The sequence below is a fragment of the Musa acuminata genome, chromosome BXJ2-5 (genome assembly GCF_036884655.1).
Source record: "Musa acuminata AAA Group cultivar baxijiao chromosome BXJ2-5, Cavendish_Baxijiao_AAA, whole genome shotgun sequence".
Taxonomy (NCBI): domain Eukaryota; kingdom Viridiplantae; phylum Streptophyta; class Magnoliopsida; order Zingiberales; family Musaceae; genus Musa; species Musa acuminata.
In genome coordinates this window covers 41,145,589-41,172,154 of record NC_088342.1, presented here as the reverse complement: position 1 = coordinate 41,172,154, position 26,566 = coordinate 41,145,589, and the positions used below count along the sequence as shown (strand labels likewise).

The window sequence follows — 26,566 nt, the reverse complement described above, 5'->3', positions numbered from 1 at the left end:
CCAATGAGCACCTGTACTGTATCCCTAGTGTCCCTACACGAGCAGCTATGAGACCAACTGCATCCATCACATGGACGGGTATACAGCACACCAGTCTGTCCGGTTATCACGATGTCCCTCTCGAGTAACCTATGACTAGGATTATTTAGGATATGTGTTTAAAGGTGAATCGATCTCATTTTCGTGATCTCATCACTATCCGATTTCCATTGCGCGCGCGCGCGCGCGCGCGCGCGCACACACACACACACACACACATATATATATATATATATATATATATATATATATATAAAGTGATATATGCCAAAATATAATAAGCAAAAATATTCTATATCAAGTCACACGTGCCATCACTCATGTGATTGGCTTGCTAGGCACCTATGACTAGCACTACTCCACTGAATAGCAAAGGTACAACATCACGTATTGCCTGCTTCGTTCCTTGGTTGTGCACTCTACATGACCCGAAGTCCTTCACTTTCGGATATCTTGATGAGAAGCTCGTTAACAATCAGTCTTACGAAGTTCCTCGGCCTCTGCCCTTCAGCCTTGTCTCGGTACTTGGAGTTTGCCTCTGCATGCTCCACCTCCTCGACCCCTTTCACAACCAAGCGCTCTCCCTCCATGAGAGCAAGGGATCGATAACTTTTACGGAAGTCCCACCTCTACGGTACCATGGTGTTGTCATACCCATGACCCTACTATCTATTGCCTCGTATTTGCATCCCTTTTTTTCACGATCAATAGATATGTCTCTGTGGTGCTCCTCTGAGTCTACCTTCATTCTAACTGATGCTTGATTTTTACTTTATTTTTAAAATATTATAGGGCTATAAATAACTTATTTGAGCTTGCGTAATAAAGTATCAAAATCTAAGTTTACAAAGTGTTATAACTCTTTTTCTTTGAGTAGTTTTAAATTTCTTTCTTATCGAGTTAATTTGTGATATTAAGTGTACGACTCTATTTTAATATAATAAGTTAAAAGATTTTTACGTTTTAAAAAGAAAAAAATTATAAAGATAATTTATCTTTACCTATTAAAGAAAAATTAGTGGAAGCTGATGACCTTAACGATAGAGGAAAAGAAAAAGATATAGATTAAAAGAAGTATCATTTAAATTTCTTTCTTATCGAGTTGATTTGTGATATTAAGTGTACCAGAGTCTATTGTACTAGAATAAGTGGAAAGATTTTTAAGTTTAAAAAGAAGAAAATTATAAAGGTAATTTATCTTTACCTATTAAAAAAAAATTTAGTGGAAGCTGATGATAGAGGAAAAATAAATAGATATAGATAAAAAAATAAGTATCATTTACTTTTTTTAGCATTTATATTATCAAAAAAATATTATATACAAATTAGGTGTAGAGTATTTTGTGTAATTTGGGAGGCTACATAGAAAATAATAAATAAGAAGTGGTAAACGGGATTAAAAATGAAAGATTTTGGATGTTCCTATTTAAAACCCTCGCTTCCCCAAAACCCTTCTCCTTCCCTTATCCATTTCCTTGCCTTCATCCTTACTTCCGACCAGTCCAAGCAACCCCAGAAAGGAAACGCGAACCGTGGAGGAAGAAGAGGAGGACACTAATGGCTCTTCTTCCGCTGTCCTCCGCGTCCCCTTTCTCCTACCGGTCGGCCTTCCCCTCCGCCCCCAGTACCCGGGCCTTTCCCGTCCTCAACGCCTTCCCGGCGACGGAGAGGAAATCACGCAGAAAGAAGAAGAAATCGAGGCACGACGATCCCGATTCCCCGTCTTCTTCTTCTTCCGGTGGGTTGTCGGTGTCGACCGTGGAAAAGGGCCTGAGGTTCGCCTTCATGGAGGAGCTCATGTGGCGCGCCAGGAGCCGCGACCCGGCTGGCGTGGCGGACGTGATATACGACATGGTTGCCGCTGGGCTTAGCCCTGGGCCGCGTTCTTTCCATGGGCTCGTCGTCTCTCACACCCTTTCCGGTGACGAGGAGGGCGCGGTGCGTTTTCTTTTCTGCGCTTTGGATATTGTGTTGTTGAAGTCAAGAAAGCGACTCTTGGAGGTTGACATAATTCATGGAAGCAGTTATATTTGAAGAAACTATGCACGCCATAGTATTGTGATTGTAATTTAGTTGTTGATAGAAATATGAATCTTGACTTATGATAATGAATTTGTCAACAAATTAATTGTGATAGACTAGTTTCACTTGAATACGATTAGTTCCATGTATATTATTTAACAAGGAAGCTAATCGAAGGAATATCTGGAAAAATGCAGATGGCCTGTAGGAGGCTAGGGCCTAATTTGGCTAGAATATGAGTCTAGGTATCATCTAACATTGATACTGTAGAAGAGCTAGATTGCCCCTTCCTAGTGATTGAGCATCATTTGCAATGTTGAAAAGATTAGGGCTAAATAAGTTCTCAAAGACAACTAAGGGTCTGAGAAATATAAATGAATGTTAAAGAATTGAACCTTGTATGGGAAAAAAGCAGTGATGCCTATATCTTCATTGCATATTCCCATCCTTGTTTGTGAATCATCAATCATAAACTGCAGAAAGGAGAAAACAAGTAATTTATAAGGTACTAAAATGAAAAGGTAGGAAATAAGATAAACGCAATGCTGAATGGCCAAAGGCATATTTTTGTTGCAAGTAAATTCTTAAATTACAAGAATATATATATTTCTTTAAACAAGCCTAAAGCACTATATGGTCTTTAAACTAAACACATGTAAAATTGTTAAGTTACTTGAGGCAAATAAGATGGTGATTGGCTATTGAGTACAAGTCAAAAGGAGAGAGGGCATGAAAAGAATAGTGGTAGGAGGATATTCCTCTCATTCATTTCTTATGTATCAATTGCACATTAATGTATGAAATAATTTCCAAAGCTTAAAGATTGAGAATAATGGAAATCCATTGTACGACAGAGTACTAATGAGGACTAAGGAATCATGTTCCTATTTTATATTTCTCTCAAAGATAATGTGCAAGGAAATAGTTATTAATCTAATATCTCAGTTCTCTTTATTAATAGTTATTGTCTAATCGTTGAATGCATTGACTTACCAGCACATCACAGTGTCTAATATTCTCGTTTTCTGATTTTGTGATTGATCTAAATCTTTACACTCTTCCCAATACTAGAACTCATGGCATTGTCAAGTGGTCAGCTAGGCAGCTTCGCCAGTGCTGGGGCAGTTAACAAGTCTCAAGATGCCTATGCTTGCTTAACCATCATATGTAAATTTATTATGAAAACCATGTTAGAAACTTTTGAACTATGGATAAATTCAAACTTTAACCTAAATGACTCAATGTTATTAGAGTTATTACCAACTTTTTTTGACATAATCCATAATCAAAGCATGTCTTCTAAGTTCAGTTTTCTCAATGAACAATTTGCTTGAAGTATTTACCCTGGAGCATTACGATGCTTAAAACATCATGTCTTTGTTTCTAAATTGATGTTCCCATGAGTTGTTTTTTACATTTTTAGATGCATCATATTATTTCATAGTCAACGTCTGATGTGTGTCATTTTGGGGTATCATAGAATTTCTCACTTGAATCGAATCCCATGAAAAGCTCTGCGTGGGTTGCATGACACGACAATAATAAAACCTCCACCACCATTGTATTTATCTCTCTCCCAATTGAATTTTATCTTCTCTACTTGGTTAATTTATCAGTTATCACACATCTTTGCCCTAGATCTACTTATTATTAGCTTTGTAAGGATTGAAGATTGAAACTATACCGGTCTTTGCCTACTGGAAGTCGCTATTTGATATTGGATTGTAACATATAAATCATTTGATGTCATAGTTGAGATCGTTTGAGCATATCACTTAACAATTTTGGTTCAACCTTATTTTGCATGTGGCAGCTACTATATACAACTTCAATTGTATATTGAGAAATCACACGGTGCTAGGATCCACTTCCAAAATTAGGATTCTTTCCATATTATTGTCTAACCACATTCTACTCCTGATCCAATTATGAAGACCATCCAAGCCTCTAACTCTTATCTCCAATCAGACGTTACATTTAATCAGCGATTTCAATAGGCGCTTGGGCGAGGCGAGGCCCGAGCACCTCGCTTCATTTCTAGGCGGCGCGCTTCAAAGAGGCGCTGCCTGGGCGCTCGCCCGAGCCTAGGCGTCGGGCGCTTCGGGCGAGCGCCTGAGTTAAACCAGGCGATCGAACCAGTATTTTAGGTCTGGTTCGATCTCCGGTGCTTTAGTTGGTTCAATCGAACCAACTAAAGCACCGATATCAGCCTTCCTCTCGCGACTTCACAACCCTAACCTTGCTTGCGGCTCCCGCTCCTACTGTTGCTGCTTGTTGCTATCGCAATCGTTGCCACTGTCGCTGCTCCCGCTCCAACTATCGCTACTCGCTGCCCGCTGTCACCGCTCCTGCTACCGCTGCCGCTGTCGCTACTCGCTGCTACCGCTGTCGTTGCTCCCGCTACTGCTGCTCGCTACTACTGCTGCCGCTGCCATTGTCGTCGCTCGCTGCTCCCGCTCCTGCTGCTTGTTGCTACCGCTGTCGCTGCCACTGTCGCTGCTGCCGCTACCGTTCCTACTGCTGCCGCTGCTCTCAGTCAGCAGCCTCGGTCTTCCTCTTACTCACACTCTTCTCACTTCAATAGTATACTATTAACAGTATATTGCTAACTGTATACTAGTAACAATATTTTTATTTATTAGATTAATAATATATTATTTTGATTTTAATGCTGTTAATTTTTATTTATTTGAAATTATTGTTATTGTTTTGAATTTTGAGACTTTTTGTTAACGTGATATTGTGATTTTGCAAGATTTTCTTAATTTAATATCATATTTTTATTTAAATAATTATATTTATTAATTATATTATATATTTTTATATTTTAGCCCCTCGCTTCGTTCGGACGTTTTTGAACCTTGACGCATTTTGGCACTTAACGCTTTTTAAATCACTGCTTTTAATCCAATTAAAAAAATCATCTAAAACTTAAAATCCAAATTACAAAAAAACCCTATTTAAATCAACTAAAACTTCTCAGGTATAACAACTCCTGATGATGAAGCAGGCTACCACTACACCACACTAATCTCACACATCCTATCTAGATCATAAGAACTAATCAGATTTTTAGTGGCATTATTCCTGGCATCCCATGTTCCTGTAGATCCTCAAAATTATACTCTGGTATCGCTCTGTTACCCCCTGATACGATTTAATTCATATATCTAAAGAACTATCCAAAATTAGGATTCATATTATTGTCTACATTCTACTGTTAATCCGATTTTGCAAGATCAGCTAAACCTCTACTCTCATCTCTATTCAGACCCTATTCCTAATCCAATTGGGAAAACCATCCAAAAGTTGAAATATAAATTACAAAAATACCTTTAATCAAATCAACTTAAAATCTGGATACAATACTAGCAGTTTACATAATATCTTATTTCATAGCCTGCATCCAACATGGGATGGCTGGAGGTAATACATTGCCATCATAATATTTTGTTCAGTGTCTGGGATCTGATAATTAGTCAGAGTCAACTTTCGAACCTAGATATTGACTATATTATTCTCTTTCTCCAGTTAGATTGCCACTTAATTCATCATTTTCTTGTTTTTTTCCATGTTTGCAAGATAAACCACGAAATCTATAGAGTATAGTAATTTGTCTCTTATTGTTTTTCTGTTGTGTTCTCATTTGACAACACTCTCATACTGGATATATATTGCATACTATGCAGATGCAGTCATTGAGAAGAGAATTAAGTGCCGGCCTACGCCCTCTGCATGAAACTTTTATTGCTTTGATTCGTTTGTTTGGCTCTAGAGGTCATGCAACCAGGGGCTTGGAAATTCTGGGTGCAATGGAAAAATTGAAGTTTGATATCCAGAAGGCTTGGCTAGTCCTTGTTGGTAGGATACTTATCTGTTGGTTAGATCTAGAGATTCATTTACCTCAGAGTTCTCTAAGAATATTTCTGTTTGAATTTAGAGGAGCTAGTCCATAATCACCATTTGGAAGATGCCAATACTGTATTTTTGAAAGGAGCTAAAGGAGGTTTGCGAGCCACCGATGAACTTTATGATCTTTTAATTAAAGAAGACTGCAAAGCTGGAGACCATTCTAATGCTTTGACCATTGCATATGAGATGGAGGCTGCAGGAAGAATGGCTACCACATTTCATTTCAACTGTCTCCTTAGTGTACAGGTAGTGTTTGAGTATTTTATAATGTTGACATAAATTTCAAAAACTCAACAAAAAATATCATTATTACAAAAATGTTGATAACATGCTTGTGTGTAATTTTGTCTTTTGTGTGCCTTACTGTAGCAAGATATAAAAGTTGTATAATTTTATCAGTCAACATAAAGCTTTGTGCCGCAAGAGGTCTAACTCCCTCATGTTTCTTTTTTCCTTTTGGCGCTTAAGGTGTATCTTGCTTATTTGTTTATTTCTTTTTAAGCTTCAGGGAATTGAAATTTTTGCTAAATTTTTTTTTGCCACTAATTTTTCTTCTTGAGATTGGTATTGAAGATTTGCTACTGTTCTAGGCTTTAATTAGAGAATAATTTGTTATGAATGGATCATGTAACAAAAATGCAGCAAAAATGTTGATGTCAAAAATAACTTTGGTACTTATCTGCAGAATCTTAAAGGTCAACATTCATGTTTGTTTAGGCAATGTTTTAAGATTTCTGACAAATGTAAAGCACAACCCTTCTTTATCTGACCGCGAACTGTCTTTGCAAAAATACGGCATTATGCACATTCAGGTAGATTTCTATGTCTGATTAACACAGGATTCTCTCTCAAGTCTTGGAACACAATACCAATCAGTAGACGAAATGGATTTTTAGGTATAGACTTCTTGGTGCAGATTGCTTGCATTACAGTTAAAAATAGGAGGGATTTCTTGCTTGGATTAGTTACAGTTTATTGCTCCATTTTTTGTTGGAGAATATACTCTTTCTTTATAACACAAAACTTATATCCACTGCATGGAAATTCTAGTTCCTTTTTACTGGTTGTTCATAGACATGCTTCCTGATCTACAGTTTACTTCTTGGCATCATGGTCCAGGCAAATTGTGGAATTCCAGAAATAGCTTTTGCAACATTTGAGAACATGGAGTATGGGGGTGAAGGTATATATCTTACACAGAGGTTATTGCAGTTATTTTGTTCTTCATGATGTTCTTTTATTATTATATTACTTGATTAATTGATGATTATGCAAACTAGAGATGTTCAATTGCATTTGGTTGTTTATTGTAAAAATTCTTTGATTTAAGTCGTATGTCTGATGACAGATCAAACAACTCAGCTGCTTGGCACTGCTAGTAAATTATCTGTTAACAATCTTACAAACGTTATGGATTAAGGTCATGCGAATAATCATTATCTTTGCTAGTATTTCTTTTTTTGTATTCATATCTATCTATGCAATCAGAAAGAAGTTATGTTTCTTGTATGATCATGTTATTTCTCATGGAGCTGCTATATGACGTCATTTATTAACTTACTGTGAAATCCTTTGCTCCTTAATGGTGAAATAGAGTTGCTTATATAGTTATATGGTTTGATCATGTTACTTGATTGTTTATGTGTTGTGCCAAGCAAGGTTCGCCGTACCGGCGTTTCGATCCGGGCTCGGTACCGGTACGGTACGGTACGGTATACCGCTCGGTACACCCAGGTGTACCGAGCACTGTAGCAGTGCTACAGTGCACTGCTACATTGCTACAGTGCTAGGTACGGGCGGACCGGTACAGGGCGGTCCGCGTACCGCTAGCCTGTCGGACCGGTATGTACCGCCCGTACCGGGCGGTACAGTCCGGTACGGCAAACCTTGGTGCCAAGTGCCAACCACTGGCATAATATATATTTTATCATGCTGTGCTTGTGGATTGCCTAATTTGACTCGAAGGCATGTCAGAAAAGCAGACATATATTCTGAACCGTTCCATGCTTTTTTTTCTTGGATCATCAACATTGACATAATCTATAAATTACTTGTGTGGTTTTGTTGTGATTGCTGCAGCTCATACCCATGTGGTTGACATGCACTGCACGAATCATAACATGCATAGATAGTCCATGTACAACATTCATGTCTTGCAGGTCTTCACTCTCCTAACCAATCATAGCACAATTTAGATTGATAAGAGGTTTTCTATTACAGTATAGAAGGTTTGAATGTCTATGACCAAAATGTTGTCCAGAATAAGAGTTAAACCTGGCTACTTTTACATGTGTTAATATTTTGAATCTGGTTACTGCCTGGAGAATGAAAAAGCATTTAATCTTGCTGGAGGTTTTCATGGAATAGAAGAATTTTCACGGAACCTCCTTGGAAGCAGATTGCATGGTTGTGAAAGCGACAAGAAATCCGATTGGGTGGAAGATCAATGTACCTGGAAGGAAGCTAGGAGCCCTGACCACTTGTGTTTTGATTAAACAATTGACTTTCTTAGCTATTTCTTTCTTTCTTTCTTAGTTTCTTTCATCGTTTGTAGTCATTTCATTCTTGAGTGAAATAAATCTATAACCCTGCCTATCTTTGCCTCAGCGAAGGTACTTACCTCATGATGCTTTGTATCCAATATTAGGTGCAAGGCATTTGGTTGGAAGATCAACAACATTTTATGTGATTTTGTGCATTTTAGTGTTTAGGAGCTAGAATGCACTCTTTTGGCAATATGCTAATTACTCATTAATTGATCCTGAATTGCACTCTTTTGACTGTGGTTATTGCAGTTTGTTATGAATTGATCCTGAAATGACTTTTTTGTGTTCTGAGATGATTCTGGTTATTGCCTTAGTGAAATGACTGTTTTCACTTTTATGTTCTGTGACCTAGCAATTGGGATCAATAATTCTGTCTTTTAATCACATTGGCTAGGTTAGATTTTGTTGACTCCATTTTTTTCCTATTAGATACATTGGCAATAAATAACAGATAAGTAGATATTCAGCTTTAGCACATTATCTTCAATCATGTTCTCTTTCCATCAAAAGTGCCTTGTCATTGAAAGTGATTGGGATTGGCCAACTCGCTTCCTAGAATACTGGCTGAGAATACTGCTCTAAACAAACTACTTAGGTGTGGTAAAGACAAAGAACATTGAAATGTTTCTGTATCTCTTTGTGAAAGCAAAGAGGATATAGTGTGCAGATAGGAACTAAACTTACTAATTGACAGTAAAAAAATCAAGAATATAGTTACCAAGCAATGGTATATAAATGTGCACTGAGGAACAGTCTGAGGCACATATCTATGTCAAAGGGGTTGGAATTATAGCTAGCATAGGAAAAATTTTGTAGCAAAAGCAAGGGTGGTTACTATGAAATGCTGACATCATAATAATGCATAAGGTAGACTAAGATAGCTAAAAAATTGGGCTCAACAGTTGTGATTCTGTAGGAACTCGATAAATGCTTGTTGCCATTTTGTTTCAATCCTTGCCATGCATTAGTTGTTATTCCCACTGAATGAATTAGGTTCTAAAGTACCTCCTGAAGTTGGCCTTGTTTCCAACTGAAATCAGGATTGCTTGACCAAAAGCAACAAACTATATAAATACCACTGATAAATGTTCTGGAGATTATGTACTTTCTACACTTCTATTTTGTTGTAATCCTCTTTGGTGTTCTGCTTGTGTTTTTTTTTTTAATTTTAAAGTTGTATATGCAATTTCTATGTAGTTTGATTTTACTTTTTTTTATTAGTGGCAAAGCTGAAACTGCTACTCTATTTTTCTACTTTGATCATGAACCAGTTCTGTTTTATTATTAGATACTTTGGCTGTTATATGTCAATGATTTTGTAGTATATCTAAGTAATCATGCTTTGACGAATTGGTAACCGAACTGCTTCTGCAACTGATTACTGCATCATCTTATAGATTACATGAAACCTGATACCGAGACATATAACTGGGTAATCCAGGCATATACAAGGGCCGAGTCCTATGACAGGTAAAACCTTCTGCTTAAGCATTTATATATGTTATTATTACTGGCCTCCTCCTCTTTTGTTTTATTTAATTATTTTTTTTGTGATTTGCAATCAAGTTTATGACAACTGAAGTCAGTGTATCAATGGCTACATCTATTAAATTCTTCTTAAGGACCTTTTTAAAATCATTACCTAATGTCCACTATCTTTACTGTCTGTCTTTCTTCCTCTCTCTGTTAAACAAATAACATCTCATGCCCAAATTTACTATATCGCTTACCATGAAGAATGCTCTGTACGATCTAACTATGAATTATTGGCCAACATGCCAAACAAGATAGAGGATTTTAATCACTTCTTCTTAGAATATAAACTCAATAAATTCCAAGAACAAGAAAAACTCAAGCGGGATAAGGGTGTATTCAGTCAAACACAATACTCATATTAACCATGGTTGTCATACAAAGGAAACAAGATTTTAAATCTTTATTGCAATGCTAATATCAACACAATACTCGTGCTATACTTTTTCCCTTATTTGTTAAATTCCATCTGTCATTCTTTCAGCATTTTCAGAATAAAACAAAATACCTTTCACCAAAGTGAAATATTGACAATATTATTATGCCACCAGTATTTCCAGAATTAAAGAGTTCACTAAATTAAGAATGCTCATTCTTTTCTGGTCAGACCACTGTTATGCTTCCTCACCGCATCGAACAGGAGAATTAGCAAAGGGAACTGCAGAAAGAAGGATGCATTTATGCTTTTGTCAGAATGCCAACAGGGAGGTGCAGCCACTACAAGATATGGTGCCGAAGTTCACTAACATCGTCATATTAGGTTGTGCCTGGAGAAGATAAACAAGCTCGCTCACAAAGCGAAGGGCATATATATTTGGACTACTGCAATTGGGCTCTTTTAGGTCATTCTTCGGTCTGCTTGAAAAAAAATGCATTGTATACCAGGGTTTTCAATTTCGATGTGCACCGCTTGGTACATATTGGTTTGAGAGGATACCGGCACGCGAACCGCCCTCTATTGAGGTGTCACGAATGATCGTCGCGCACTCACAACAACTTCGTTCAACGAATCATTCGTCGCTTTTGCATGCTTGTACAGAGACATGGCAGTCTGTTTTGCTTTGGTTTTGTGTGTTTTGCTTGTAAAAATACATGTTCGAACATGTTGCACTGCTACAGTGCGACCGCTCACCGCGCCGGGCCAAAAAGCCCCAAAATGGCTTCGTTTTCGAGTGCCGCGGGTTGTTTTCTATAGCCCGCTGCAGCGCCCAAAACGTCAGCCATCTCAGCAACTTGGAACCCCCCGGGGGGCACAGGGTTGGATGGGGCTTCGGTATATTGTCGGGTGTTGAAAAACTCTTCACAAGTTTGCATGTTAACTTGACGGGAACTTGCCTTCGCGCCCGATACTCGGTGAGTAGTTGTTTGTGGACTGACAACTGTTCGTTCTACCTTCTAAAGTCCTTGTTTTCCTCCTTCCTCTCTTTTCTCCTATGAACACAAGAGCACTGAATACGGGATATTCTTGAAGCGAGCTTGGAGGAATTCTACCATGGCCAAAGAAGGCTTCTTGGGGTAGAGAGCTCGCAAGGAGAAGCTGAATCCCAGATCGACAAAGTTGAGGCCCTAGTCGATCGACTGTCAGACGACACCAAAGACTCCGTGCAACATATGTAGGAAGTCGTGGCAGAACTCATTTCTAGGGTGACTATCCTCACAAGGGCACTGAATGCGGGAGGAAGCAATACCCGCGTTGCGCCGCCACAAAACTTGAGGGCACCCGAGCCGCATTGTTATAGAGGTGCCAGAGATGCTAAAGAGCTCGAGAATTTCCTATTTGACATGGAACAATACTTTCGAGCTATAAGGTCTGATTCGGAAAATACTAAAGTTTCTATAGCAACCATGTATCTGAACGGAGATGTAAAACTTTAGTGGCGAACCCGTTGGGAGGAGATCGAATAAGGTCGATGTCAAGTGGACACATGGGAGGGACTTGAAGCGGGAGTTGAGAACACAGTTCCTACCGGAGAACACAGAGTTCGTCGCAAGAAGGAAGTTGAGACAACTCCGCCAAAGTATCTCGAAATCCAACAATAAAAATTGCCATTTCTAAGGTTTTCTTGATTTCTAAGATCTTTCCAATATCCTCCAACATTAAATCAATACAATGTGCTGCACATGGAGTTCAATACAAGTGTTGTCTTTTTTATTCAAGCAATTTACCTGAGACAAAGGATAACAAAAATGATAAGACTTAAGAGTTTAACACACTTAATTGAAGATAAAATAATTAACAAAATCAAAAGATGAATATTACCAGTTAAAACATAGTTGCTTCCATTGTCGGTTATGATTTGAACGATATTTTGTTCTCCAATTTCTTCCACAAAGTTGTCAAGTAAATCATATATCTTGTCTTCAGATTTTACAAAAGATGAAGCATCTATTAACTTCACAAACATAGTCCCTAAAGAACAATTAAACATAAAATTAATTATACTCCTGCGCCTCCTGTCAGTCCAAACATCTGACATAATAGAGCAACCATGTGTTGCCCATGATTCTTTATGCCCCTTTAGCAAGTCATTTGTATAATTCAACTCTTTTTGCAGCAATGGAACTCGCATCTCATAATAACTTGGAGGTTTTAATCCTGCACCATATCTTCCAATAGCTTCAATCATATCCTTAAAACTGTCTAAACGACTTGTACTAAGGGGAAGACCAGCCTGATAGAAGAAGCGAGCAATGTGCTGAATTGTTCTTCCTCTTATTTTTTTATCACAAGCATCACTTATATTTGTTTGTCTAAATTTTGAGCCTCCTTCTTGCCCTTGTTGTTTCTGGGATCCTTGAAGCATATATAGATCCATCAGTCCTTTTTTACCTTTCTTAGTACTCATAACTTCTTTTCCCTTTTTGTCGTATACTCTTTTTCACTTGGGTTAATACTCATAGAATAATCTTCTTCTTCATCCCTGAGATGTTCAACATTGTCTTCTGGTAAATTCCTGTAAGATTCATTCTTTTGTGTCTTCTTTTTATATTCATATAACTCAGCAACTCTTCTTTTACCTCAGGTGGATATTTTTTGCAAGCTGCTGCATTCTTGAAATTTCCTACTAGATGTTGTTTTGCACGAAAAATACCACCTCTAGTAGTCTTATCGCAGAATATGCAAGTCACTGCATTATGATCTTTCGGATCCTTCAAATAATTATACTTCCATGCAGGATCTTTTTTTGATACCATTGGAGACTTTATTGAGTTGCTCCCTACACTTGCCATTTATGTTGAAACCTAGCAATAATTTTAAATAAATAAAAATTAACAACATTAAAATCAAAATAATATATTATTAATCTATTAACAGTATTGAAAATTATTCATTTCAAAATTCAAATAAACTTAATATTAAGAGTATACTGTATATTGAGCCTGACGGAGAAACGAGGAAGCAGCGGCGAGCGGCGGCAGCGGCAGCGGGAAAGGGAAAGGGAGCGGGAGGCGCGAGCAACGGGAGGGCTCGCGGGAGGCGCGAGCAGCGATAGCGACGAGCAGCGGCAGCGGGAGCAGGAGCGACGAGCAGCGAGATTGGGATCGGGATCGGGAGCGGCAACGGGTTAGGGTTGGGTAAGGGTTATATCGGTTTAGTTGGTTCGATTGAACCAACTAACAACCGAACCAGGACCGAACCAGACCTAAAATCTTGGTTCGGTCACTTGGTTTACCCAGGCGCTCGCCCGAAGTGCCCAGCGCCTGGGCTCGGGCGAGCGCCTAGGCGGCGCCTGTTTGAAGCGCGCCGCCTGGGATATTAGCGAGGCGCTCGGGCCTCGCCTCGCCTCGCCCGAGCGCCTTTTTCAATCACTGGAAGGAGCAGCCTTAGAGGTGGTCTGACAAATGTGAAGCTGCATTCCAAGATCTGAAGGCTGTTGTGTTGGAAGAACCGATGCTCAAATTGCTGGAATATGGGGGGCCCTTCGAAGTCCATATAGATGCTTTAGACTTCGCTATTGGGGGAGTACTCATGCGGGAGGGTCATCCGGTGGCCTACGAGAGCTGCAAGCTCAACGAGACCGAGCGGCGGTATCCGGTGCATGAGAAGGAGATGACAGCGATGGTCCACTGTCTACGAGTTTGGCAGCACTACCTTCTTGGATCGCGATTTGTGCTGAGGACAGACAACATCGCTTTGAGCTTTTTCTAAACTCAAAAGAAACTCTCCCCGAAGCAAGCACGATGGCAGGACTTCCTGGTTGAGTTTGATATGGCAATGGGGTACAAGCTTGGAAAAGCAAATGTCATGGCCGATGCATTGAGCCGGAAAATGGAGCGAGTGAATGCCGTACAGTTGGAGGGTAGAGGCCAAGCAAGTCAGTTGCACTCTAACTTCCTTTTTAGGATAAGGGATAGACTGTACAGCGATCCCCAAGCAGTAACCCTAATGTAGCTCATCAAAGAAGGCAAGACACGACAATTTTGAGTCCAGGAGGGACTCGTTTACACAAAAGGGAATAGTGTTTATGTCCCTTGAGTGGACAATTTGAGGCGTAAACTCTTAAGAGAGTGTCACGATTCCTTTTGGGTTGGACACCCCGGCATTCACAAAACCTTGGCTCTCGTGGAGAAGGCATTTTACTGGCCGAAGATTGGGACTGATGTGGAGGAATATGTTCGAACATGCCTCACCAACAAGACAAGGTGGAGCAACGGAAGCCGATAGGACTTTTGGAGCCGTTGCCCGTACCAGAAAGGCCGTGGGAGAGCATTTCCTTGGACTTCATATCAAGCTTGTCGGCAGTAGGGGGACTCGGATCGATACTCGTGGTGGTCGATCGATTTTTAAAGTATGCAACTTTCATTGCTACACCCCTACACTGTTCAGCAGAGGAGGCGGCTAAGCTGATGATGAAGAATGTGGTGAAGTATTGGGGAGTCCCGCATAATATCATCAGTGATCGAGACGCTCGGTTCTCGGGACGATTCTGGACCGAGCTATTCAAATTTTTAGGGTCTAAGTTATACTTCTCCACAAGCCTCCACCCCCAGACGGATGGCCAAACCAAAAGGATAAACTCGCTCCTGGAGCAATATCTTCGGCACTACGTGAGTGCCAACCAACGAGATTGGATAAAACTGTTGGACATAGCCCAATTCTCCTACAACTTGCAGTGGAAATTTGCGTCCAACAAGAGCCCCTTCGAGATCTTTACAGGACAACAACCGTCCACTCCTCACACCATAGCAATCGGGTATACTGGGAGTAGTCCGTTAGCCTACCACTTTGCAAAAGAGTGGCACCGAAATGTAGATATTGCGCGGGCTTACTCGGAGAAGATGACAAAAAAGATGAAGAAGTGAGCAGATTTGGGAAGGCGAGCGTAGGAGTTCAAAGTCGGCGATTTGGTGTTCGTAAAGCTCCAACCAGCATCACTCCAATTCTTTAGGAACAAAGTACACAAAGGATTGGTGTGCAAGTATGAAGGGCCCTTCCCAATTATCAGTAGGGTGGGCAACGTCTCCTACAAGTTGCAGCTACCGGCGTGGCTCAAAATTCACAATGTTTTTCATGCCAGCAACTTGAAAGCCTACCACTCAGATCCGCAAGATGCTTCCCGAAGTGTTTCAACTCGGCTACCCCCCACCAGAGCCTCCTACGAGAAGCGAGTTGAAACCATTTTGGCGGATCGCAAGATAAAGTTACCCAATGTAGTTGAGCAGACCGAGTACTTAGTGAAGTGACGACCGAACTGAAGCCAGTTGGGAGCCCGAAGACGCCCTACGACATGAAGAAGCAATCATCAACAACTACCAACAAACATCGACGAGGGCGTCGATAGTTTAAGTGGGGGAGAATGTCACGAACGGTTGTTGCGCACTCGCAATAACTTCGTTCAATGAACCGTTCGTTGCTTTTGCATGCTTGTACAGAGACATGATAGCCTGTTTTGCCTTGGTTTTGTGTGTTTTGCTTGTAAAAATATATGTTCGAATAGGTTGCAGCGCTATAGTGTGACCGCTCACCGCGCCGGGCCAAAAAGCCCCAAAATGGCTCCGTTTTTGCGTGTCGCGGGCTGTTTTATGCAGCTCATTGCAGTGCCCAAAACGTCAGCCATCTTAGCACCCTGGAACCCCCCGGGTGGCACAAGGCTGGATGGGGCTTCGGTATATTGTCGGGTGTTGAAAAACTCTTCATAAGTTCGCATATTAACTTGACGAGAACTTGCCTTCGCACCCGGCACTCGGTGAGCAGTTGTTTGTGGACTTGCAATTGTTTGTTCTACCTTCTAAAGTCCTTGTTTTCCTCCTTCCTCTCTTTTCTCCTGTGCACACAAGGTGCTTGCTGAATTGCTTGTAAAACTTCCTCTTTTGCGAGACGTCGGGACTTGTTCGTCGCTCGTTCTTCGAACTAATTAACTTTCTCTTTTATAGGTCCTTCGAGACCTGAGTGAGGTTGCAAATTGGTTGACCCTTTGCAGACATGTATCGCAAGGGTGCATCATGACTTAGGCAATCCCAGCTAAGTCCGGAGAGTTGGCACAAGGGTGTTTCGCGATTTAGGCAACTCAACCTAAGTTCGCATCTTTGCCGCAAGGGTGCCTCACGACTTAGACAATTCTAGCTAAGTCTGTGACAGGGCGGTACCAGTGTTTTACCTTCATATCAGGCGATATGAGGTCTATACCGGGCGGTAACAGTAGAAATCCGATCGTTACCGAGGCATATCAATCGGTACGCCTTGGATTTCGACCGTTATCTAGGTGTACTGGTTGGGATGGTATTTTTGGACCATTACCTCCATGTATTTTTGGGGGTTTCTCAGCTCTTTTTAGGCGTACCACCGTTTCACTCTGACGTACTGTTGATATGTCTCGGCACGTACCATACCGAGTAGGGCTTGGTACAGCGGTACGGACCGAAATTTAGAATCTTGTTCTATACAAGGATGATTGAAACAACATCAATAACAACAACAACAACAATAACAAAACCTAAAGCCCCAACTATATTCTTGAAATAACATTACAGGACTGAAAAATTGACAAGCAGCACATAAAATGCATCTAAGTGCATATTAAGGAATAGATCCATGTCTATATTCTCATGACCAAGGTTTTGGATACTCGGTATGTACTGTTCAGTGCTTACCCATCTAATTAAAAGACTGTCACTGGACACTATATTACCAGTTGGTATTTGTTACAGGTCAGTACACCAAAAGGCATATTGGTACCATATTTTTGTGAATGGTTGCCAGAAAAGGTATGAGGCAGTATTTAAAACTTTGATCACGACTAGTTGGATTTGCTGTCTATGACAGATTATATGGAGAAAGTACACTAGTTTTCATCTAATCAATAATGGCATTGTGATAATGGTTAAGGTTGTAGAATTTCTACTAGCGACTGGAATGAAAATTAGCTCAGAATGAATTGTTTTCTTGGTGGAGTTTAGCTTAAATTTTTTTTGGGAATACTGAAGTTTGAAAAATACAGATGGAAATTTTAGTTGATTGATTAATAAATCCACAAATATTAAACATTATTATTTTTTGGAGACAATCTTTGTCATTTTTCTTCTAAAATTCGGAACTTATCACTATTGCCCATAAAAATCATATGTTGCCATTTTGGGTTCTATGAATTGTTCACCTTTTCTCAGTTGCAGTTTGTGATTTACTTTGGTTGGATTGGTCTTAGGGTACAGGATGTAGCTGAGTTACTTGGGATGATGGTTGAAGATTACAAACGTTTGCAGCCAAATGTCAAAACTTATGCGTAAGGACATTACCTCTGTTCTGCCTTTTATTTTAAATATTTTGGTATAATATTTCTTCTTAATTTCAATTGAAATTTAAAGTTTATACTATATCTATTATTAGCTTTTTACATGTTCTCAAGTGGATGATATTTCCTGGTTTACACTGGCTACTTTTTCTTTGTGTCAACCTCTTTAATTTAAGATTTTTTTTTGTTAAAAATATTCTCTCAAAATGTTCCCTCTTTTGGCATCACAAGTCATATCTATCTGTCCATCTGGATTTTTATGTACATGCATATCCATGGTGGTCTACAGGTATAACAAAGTGAATATATCTTAGCCAAGCATTGATTCTTTTGCTCGTGCTTGGTCATGTTTGACAATGTCCAAGTTGTGGGACTTCTTTGGAGGTTGGCATCACTAATATGTAGTTTCTCATATAAATTATTTAGCATTATCTAGGATTTTTTTCTTGTGTAAACTTATAAATATTAAAATTATGTTATCTCAATAATTGCCTCTTCAATCCCAGTTACTGCACTTTGCTGTTATTGTAAGTTATGCGGCAATGTTAAAACCAATTACCAATGTTATTAAGCACAAAGTAATTAAAAATAATGTTTAGAATTTTTTTTCTTTGCGTGCTTGATTTTCTTAATTTCTCACCTGAAGACAACATTATACTATTACATCTCCATTAATGGTTTTGTTAAATAGCTCATTTCTTTTTCAGTTTATGGACTAATAGCATAAATGATATGTCAGGTTCAAAAGAAAATCTGACTTTTAGTTTTTATCTTCTATGTGACATGGTTTATAAATATTTTTTAACAAGTAACTTGAAATGAAGGTTTTGAATGTCTTTTTTTTAGACACAAAATAATGGATATGTATTTTGTGTTAGGTTGTTAGTGGAGTGTTTTACAAAATATTGTGTTGTAAAGGAAGCAATTCGGCATTTTCGAGCCCTTAAGAACTTTCCAGGGGGCACAAGGGTTTTATATAATGAAGGGAACTTTGGGGATCCACTCTCGCTTTATGTACGAGCTTTATGCTGTGAAGGTACTTTTAACTTGTCATTTTCAGTCCTGATATCTTTCTGTGGTTACTAAGATTGCTTCTTTAATTGACAATCTTAGGCCTTATGCTTTATTCTTTTTAAAATTTTCCTTGGAAAATTTTATTACTCTCTGGTCCCATATCTTGAGATTTGAGTTAAAAGGATGTGGATGCTTATGCTAATGTCATGAATGTGTTTTTTTGTTCTTTCGCGTAACTCATTGATACTATGCGTGTGATACACTATCCTTGTTTTGCACACTTTTATGATCTTGCTTGCTCTTGCAAACCGAGCTTAATACCCACTCTCTCTAAAAATCTATTGTCAAACCATGTAGTGCACATATTTTTTTTTGCTAAAATGTTATTGGTAGACATGAGCTTTGGGGCTAGACTCTTCTCAGCTTAAACCCACTATTAGGTAGAAGAAAGGGAAGATGGAATAAGATCATTTTCCACCCACCAGCACCGACTCAGATAGAGATAGGATCATATAGTACCATATCAGGGTAAGATTATGAATTTCTGGATCAAATAGTACTATATGTTGGTAAGATTCCATCTTTTCTAGATCAAAGAGTATTGTACTGTATACGTTGGTAAGATTCTATATTCTGTTAGAAGTGGTGTCAATCATTTGAAATAAAATATTGAAGGGTTGAGTAAATACACTGCTTTGCTTCGCAAAGAGTAGCAGGGGGTCTCGTTCCAAACAAGTATTGGTACTGACATGAAGTGTGGTCTTAATTCTTGACAAACATTACATAGACAGTTTAAATATTTTTTTTCAATGACTAAGGTGCTGTCTGCTGTCATTCTTATGGTTTGTGGCATCTACTGTCCTGTGTCATCGTTTGACAAACAATGGCATACACTTATGCAAGGCCAGTATTCCAGCTATGCCAATAAGTTAATATTTTGTGTCTTCACTCATTTCTAAACATCTGAAAGGCCTTTAGACTGTACCAATTAAATTTGCACTTTATATTGCATCCACACTAGGTTATGCTGGATGATTATTTGAAGAGTATGCCTTTTCTTAATCTTATTGATCACAATCATAACTCCAAGATAGATGGATGGCAATATATATCTTTAGGGTATCAATTTTCCTCCTGTGTTGTTAAAGTTGGTCCCATTGGCTCCCATAATCCAGAGAACATTCTTGTCACTGTATTTAATATGCCTGGCTTACTTATCTGCAAGTGGATGACGATACGTTGTATCCATATCATATGCTTTACCACTGTGATATTTTTCCTCTTCATCAGTAGTGAAATATGACACTGTACTAAGCAACCAGCTCTATTGTTTCTTGTTTTTCTTTGATTGTTCATTAACTCCTTGCATCTGCAGGGCCGTTGGACTGTTTCAGATCTGACAGCTCTGTTTCCACTTCAATTGGAGACCTCTTCAAAACCTATAAAATCAGTATTACCGGAAGTGTTAGCCATATGCATTATCTTCCATGTTTCTGGCATCTATACTTCTTGGTTTTAAGTGAAAATCTCGACAACTCAGAATCAAATAGATTATGATAATATAATCAGTTATTTGGAGAGTTTTAGAATTTTTTAACATATAATTTCTTGATCATTCTAATGTTTCTCAAGTGGAATTCTTTACTGGCATTCCCAATTAGCACTGCTTACTACATAAATGATATAATTACCCTATAATTATAATATTTGAAATTTTAATGGTAACTTGCACAAAAGATAGAGAAAATACAATGAATCACACTGTCTAGGCATATTGCAGATTGTTTTCTTTTAAATATGTTCTTGAAAACAGTTATTTATGATATCATAATCAATTTGTAAAGTACTTATTTCAGATTTTTTAATATCTACTCTCTAGGAGCACCATGCTAAATATTCAGTCTTAACTAGGGATACGTAAACTAACCGGCCAGAGCATAAAGCTGATTTGAACTGATAGACTATTTGTTTTTGTTTGGGTTCTTTGTGTTGATTCTTTTGGTTCTGATTGGAAACTTGGAAATCAAGCAATCATTAGTCTGGTCTGGGTTTGAATTTAAGAAATTCTAAGTTGACCAGACTAAAAAATTATTATCATAGGCTATGTATCAATTTGTAGAGTACTTATTTCAGATTTTCTATATCTACTCCTGGGAGCACCATGCTAAATATTCAGTCATAACTAGGGATATGCAAACTAACTGGCCAAAATAAAAAACTGATTCAAACTGATAGACTAAATTGTTTTTGTTTGGGTTCTGTGTGTTGATTCTTTTGGTTCTGATTGGAAACTTGGAGATCAAGCAATCATTAGTCTGGTTTGGGTTTGGATTTAAGAAATTCCAAATTGACCAGACTAAAATATTATCATCATGGGCTATGTTTAACTAAGCATTGGAGTAACCTCTTAAATGTAGTAATTTATAATTAGTTGTTTGTATAACCAGGAAGAGCTGTTGAGCTGCTGGAAGCTTTAGAAGCAATGGCTAAGGACAATCAACTTATTGCACCAAGAGCAATGATTTTGAGCAGAAAATATCGTACACTTGTGAGTTCCTGGATAGAACCTCTGCAAGAGGAAGCAGATGTGGGATTTGAAATTGATTACATAGCCAGGTAAACCTTATCCTTTTGAAAATCTGTTAATACTAATACTTCAGTGAGCTTTTGATAGTTTCAGAAGCTTGTGATGTACAGAGTTGCATCATGGAAATTTTATAGTTATATCTGTTATCATGCTTGTTCTATTTATATATGTTTGCTCATATTGTGTCTTTTGTGGACTAAAAGGTATGTTGTAGAAGGAGGGCTTACAGGAGAACGCAAGCGGTGGGTGCCACGGAGAGGGAAGACCCCTCTAGATCCAGATGCTCTTGGTTTTGCCTATTCAAACCCGATGGAAACGTCTTTCAAGCAGTGCTGCCTTGAGGAATGGAAGATCTACCACCGTAAACTTCTAAAAACCTTGCGCAACGAAGGACCTTCGGCTTTAGGTGATGTTTCTGAAGCTTATTATATTAGGGTCGAGGAAAGATTAAAGAAAATAATTAAGGGGCCTGACCAGAATGCTTTGAAACCAAAGGCTGCTAGTAAAATGATAGTCTCAGAGTTAAAGGAGGAGCTAGAAGCACAAGATTTGCCTACTGATGGAACTAGACAAGTCCTCTATCAGCGAGTGCAAAAAGCAAGAAGAATAAACCGCTCACGTGGTCGTCCACTTTGGGTTCCTCCTGTGGAGGAGGAAGAAGAGGAGGTAGCTAATCTTTTCTTGAACCTGTTTGTAGGTTATTTTTGTCATAATAGTCATTCATTTTGAAAGAATGAATATTAAAGGAAGCATATGTTGTTTGTCTAGTACATGCCTTTTTTAGGTGTCTTTTGGTTCCTACCGCTTTTGTCTTCTGGAGGTATTTTTTTTTTTCTCTTCTATTCATTGTAGGTCGATGAAGAACTAGATGAATTGATATCACGTATCAAGCTTGAAGATGGAAATACAGAGTACTGGAAACTCCGTTTTCTTGGAGAAAGCTTAACAAATGTTCATGAGAAGGATATTGTAGTAGAGGATTCTGAACTTCATGATATATTGGATGATGCGGATGCTCTAGAGGATGGGACAAAAGAAGCAGAAGAAGATGATGTAGATGAAGAGGAGGAAGCGGTTGAACAGACAGAAAACCAAGAAGGCGATGTGATTAAGGACAAGGTAATTGAGAGAGCCAAGCCTCTTCAAATGATTGGCGTTCAGTTGCTAAAGGACTCTGAAGAAACAGCTCCTTCTTCAAAGAAATCAAGACGGAGGGTTGCCCGAGCTTCTATTGAGGTATATTTTACATGAATAAACATCCCCAAGGATAAAAATTTCTTCCCGTTGTTGCTACCAAATGTATATCATGTTAGGTCTATATCTAATCTTTCAATTCTGTGATCTTAATACACTCTGAATATTTTTTATTAGCTATGACTGTTTCTTTTCATTCAGTTAACTATTGCCAAGACCATGATAAGTTTTTTTTTTTTAAATCTATATTGCAATGCTCTTGCATGATTGTTCTGCCTGAGTTGAGTTCTGCCATGCCCATGATAAACACATGCAAGTGCACATCCAACATGGTGCAAAATGATCATCATGGCCAGCATGTTTAATTGTTGCTCAAGAATTACGTTGTCGTTTGCACCAGATTCCATTATTTTTTGTGCAAAATATTTACCATTAATGCTTCTCTACCCTTGGTGATTCCGCATGCTTAACCATACAACGAATATCTTGCTCTCCCTGGAGATTACAAGCTGAGATGCTCTAGTTGTTGAAACTAATGACTCCAAAGCTTTTGCTGATATATAAGAAAATCGTGTTTTGGGGCTCCGGAAAATTTCTTTACTTGTGTTGTTTGCATCTTATTTCTGGTTTTCCTGTTGCTCGTGTTTCCAATTCTATATTTATACTTGTGAGTTTCCTGTCCTTTTCCTTTGGCTCTGTAGCTTTTATAATTTTGGTTAACTTCCTAGCCTTTACCTTAAATCTGGCCTTTCCATAAATCATCTGTATATATATATATATATATATATATATATATCCACAAACAAATGCGATTAACAATACTAAAGAGCTGCATTTTTTCAGGTTGACATGCTATGAAATTCTTGCTAAAAATAAATATTTGTTACCAAGGTTCTTAATTTCACTCAGACTAGTAAAGACTAGGTTATATTAATGGTCCATTGAACTGTCCCTGATCGTTCGGTTTGGGTCTGGTTCAGGATTAAAGAGATTTTAGTTCGGATGATCCAGATTTTCTTTCATATCAATGACATAATTGCCTTATTGATGTAGGATGATGCTGATGAAGACTGGCTTCCAGAGGATATACATGAAGCATTTAAGGTCATGAGAGAGAGGAAGATTTTTGATGTATCAGATATGTTCACAATTGCAGATGCTTGGGGTTGGACTTGGGAGAGAGAATTGAAGAACAAAATGCCTCGTAAATGGTCACAAGAATGGGAAGTGGAGTTAGCAATTAAAATCATGCAAAAGGTATGTCCTTTCATCTCCTCTGGAAGCGGCTGTCTCCATTTCTTTATATTACTATGTGCCACTATTCATCATTTGAAGTGAAAAATGTTGGATTTCATTGATACACCCACATTTGTTAATTGTCTTTGTAGTGTGATCTTTTCTTTTATGTACGATATTTCTGTAATTGAGCATCAAGAGAAATGATATTATATGGTTAATAGTTTTTCTCCAAGCTTGCACTATGATGATTGAGTATTGAGTGAACAAAATAGTAAGTTTAATTGTTTGAAAGTGCCCTTACATAAAGTCGGGAAAAATTTCGAAAGGAGGAAGTTTTTCCATTTATTTCCACATTTACCTTTATTCAACTAGATTTATAATTCAGAGACTTGTTTTACCAGTTAATCATGATGGATTTCTGGTACTTCATAGATGCATTTTGTACCCCTTTTTTATCATTCAGCTATAAATTAAAGATCTGAATTACAGTATAACATTTTGATGCGGTTATCAGTTATCCATTTTCTAAGCAATTTCATTTGCATAGTTTTTTACCCTATAAATGGTAGATAGGGAAGATTAACAATGTTTTTAAAGCCATAAAGAGATAGTGCACTTAAGACGATCTTTACAAGCTTGTTTGACTTGCTAACGTCCAGTATGAGTAGTTTCTTTTGCTATCTTTATACTGTTTTTAATAAATGTCTATTTTATCCTTTTTACAAGATTTGTATAATATGTTGTATTGTTTTTCTTTACATCCCTACTCGCCCAGTCTCTTGATTCTATATGTTCTGAAATCTATAAGGATATATTTTATTAATGTTCAAATTAGAAAATATTGCCGGTGGTAAGTAGGTCAGTCGACTGAATGTAATATATTGTGATTTTCAGGTTATTGAATTAGGTGGGACCCCAACCATTGGAGATTGTGCCATGATACTCCGTGCTGCTATAAGAGCTCCTCTGCCATCTGCTTTTTTGACAATCTTGCAGACAACACATAGTCTTGGCTATGCATTTGGGAGGTAAAGTTTATAATCTTTATATAGCTCATAGATGATGCAAGAATAGCTAATCCTATTTAACTTTGCATGGATTATTAGTAATCTGATACTAATAGACCAAGATGGTTGATGCATCAGTTGGTTCCTTTAGTTTTTTATTCAAAGTGATCAATTGTTGTCCTAGTAAGGAATGTTTCTTAAGCAGAAGTATCAGGTGTTACTAAACCTAATGGGGCCCTCTTAAATTGTTCATGTTATGCATCAGGCATTCGTGCTGCATTCGATGTGTTACATTTTTGCAGATAATATGATACTTTGATCCGGAGTTAGTTTCATACTTACATTTATCTCAGAGACATGATTAAACATTTTTGTATAGTTACTGATTTTGATCATGCTTGCAACCTAAATGCTCGATACAAGTAAAATATTGTTCATTGAAAATTATGGTGCTTATATTTTTGTGTTTGCTTCTTTGTACATGTGACAGCACATGTTTACATGTGCCTGTAGTGTCTTTGTGAATAACCGTACCATGCTTTATTGATATAGCTATATAGATGGCTGAATTATGTCCATTACCCTTTAAATGGTATCCAGTCTTTTAAAGTTAAGTTGATATAATTGATCTCATTTATCATGAAGCCATGATCCATATTCAAAGACCTATAGATGCGCTAGTTAGACAAATGAGTTGATTAGAATTAGTGATCTGAGGAAAGGTGTAGGGAGAACTAACAACATTTTACTTGGAAAATAAGGTGTTATTGTTGGTGCCTTCATGCTGATTTTGGGACCATCATTGTAGTATTAAAATATTAACTGAATGAGCATTTCTGCTAAATGAATAGTTATTTTCTTCTAATTGTATATTTGTGTTTTCTGACAAACTATGATTCAGTGGGAGAAGATTCTTCGATTATTCTCCTAGAAATGGCCAGTTCAAACTAGAGTTTCTAAAATCCATGATTCAATGCAACTTGCATGTGGTTTTTTCTCAATGATTCTGTTTTTGATTCTTCCATTAGGTTCTAAGACACCAAATGTTAGATCTTTTTAAGTCTAGTGTACTCTCATTTCAAGAGCATGGAAAAGACACTTCTGCAGTGCAAAACTACCAGTATGTTTCTGCATTCTTGGTTTGCAATTCTAACTATCGTTTTCCTGATGGATTCAGCCCCTTGTATAATGAAGTTATCCTGCTGTGTCTTGATCTTGGAGAAGTGGATGCAGCCATTGCGATTGTTGCCGATATGGAGACTACTGGAATCAAGGTTTCAGACCAGACGCTAGACAAAGTGCTCTCTGCTAGACACGGTGTTGAATCTACTTCAGATGAGTCAGCAGCTCAGGAATAGACCTTCTGGAAGATCGACACGAAGGCTTCAGATCCTACAGAGGAAATCATTCCCATGGATGATTTGTCACATGCTATCTTAACTGTAAACCAGGAGCAGCATGGAGCCGACATTTTACGGGTTATCATGCAATATTCATGACAAGTCTTTTCAATTGTAACATCCTTGGGGAGTCCGTGGGGGCAGAGCATGGAAGTTTTGTTATTTACTGCTGTTCAAGTGTATCAGTTTTAAGTCTAACTTAAACCAACATGAGTAACTTGAGTTTGCCTTGAGTTTCCCCGAAAAAGAGGTATGCTGATAAAATGTATTCTTGTGGGCTTCATTCACTTGAAATTTGTAATATAATCGTCTCATTGTAGGTATCTTATGTATATTTTGAGCA

General features: G+C 38.2%; 1 protein-coding gene across 1 annotated transcript; it reads left to right on the top strand.

Moving 5' to 3' along the window:
- The first annotated feature begins 1,489 nt into the window (after positions 1-1,489).
- Positions 1,490-26,566, top strand: LOC135612813 (uncharacterized). Its single transcript, XM_065109520.1, has 13 exons — positions 1,490-1,977; positions 5,751-5,922; positions 6,002-6,219; positions 7,093-7,156; positions 9,917-9,989; positions 17,696-17,773; positions 18,661-18,818; positions 21,244-21,412; positions 21,587-22,049; positions 22,236-22,619; positions 23,631-23,834; positions 24,711-24,844; positions 26,001-26,566. The coding sequence occupies exons 1-13, from the start codon at positions 1,597-1,599 to the stop codon at positions 26,179-26,181; spliced, it is 2,679 nt and encodes an 892-aa protein (XP_064965592.1). The 5' UTR covers positions 1,490-1,596; the 3' UTR covers positions 26,182-26,566.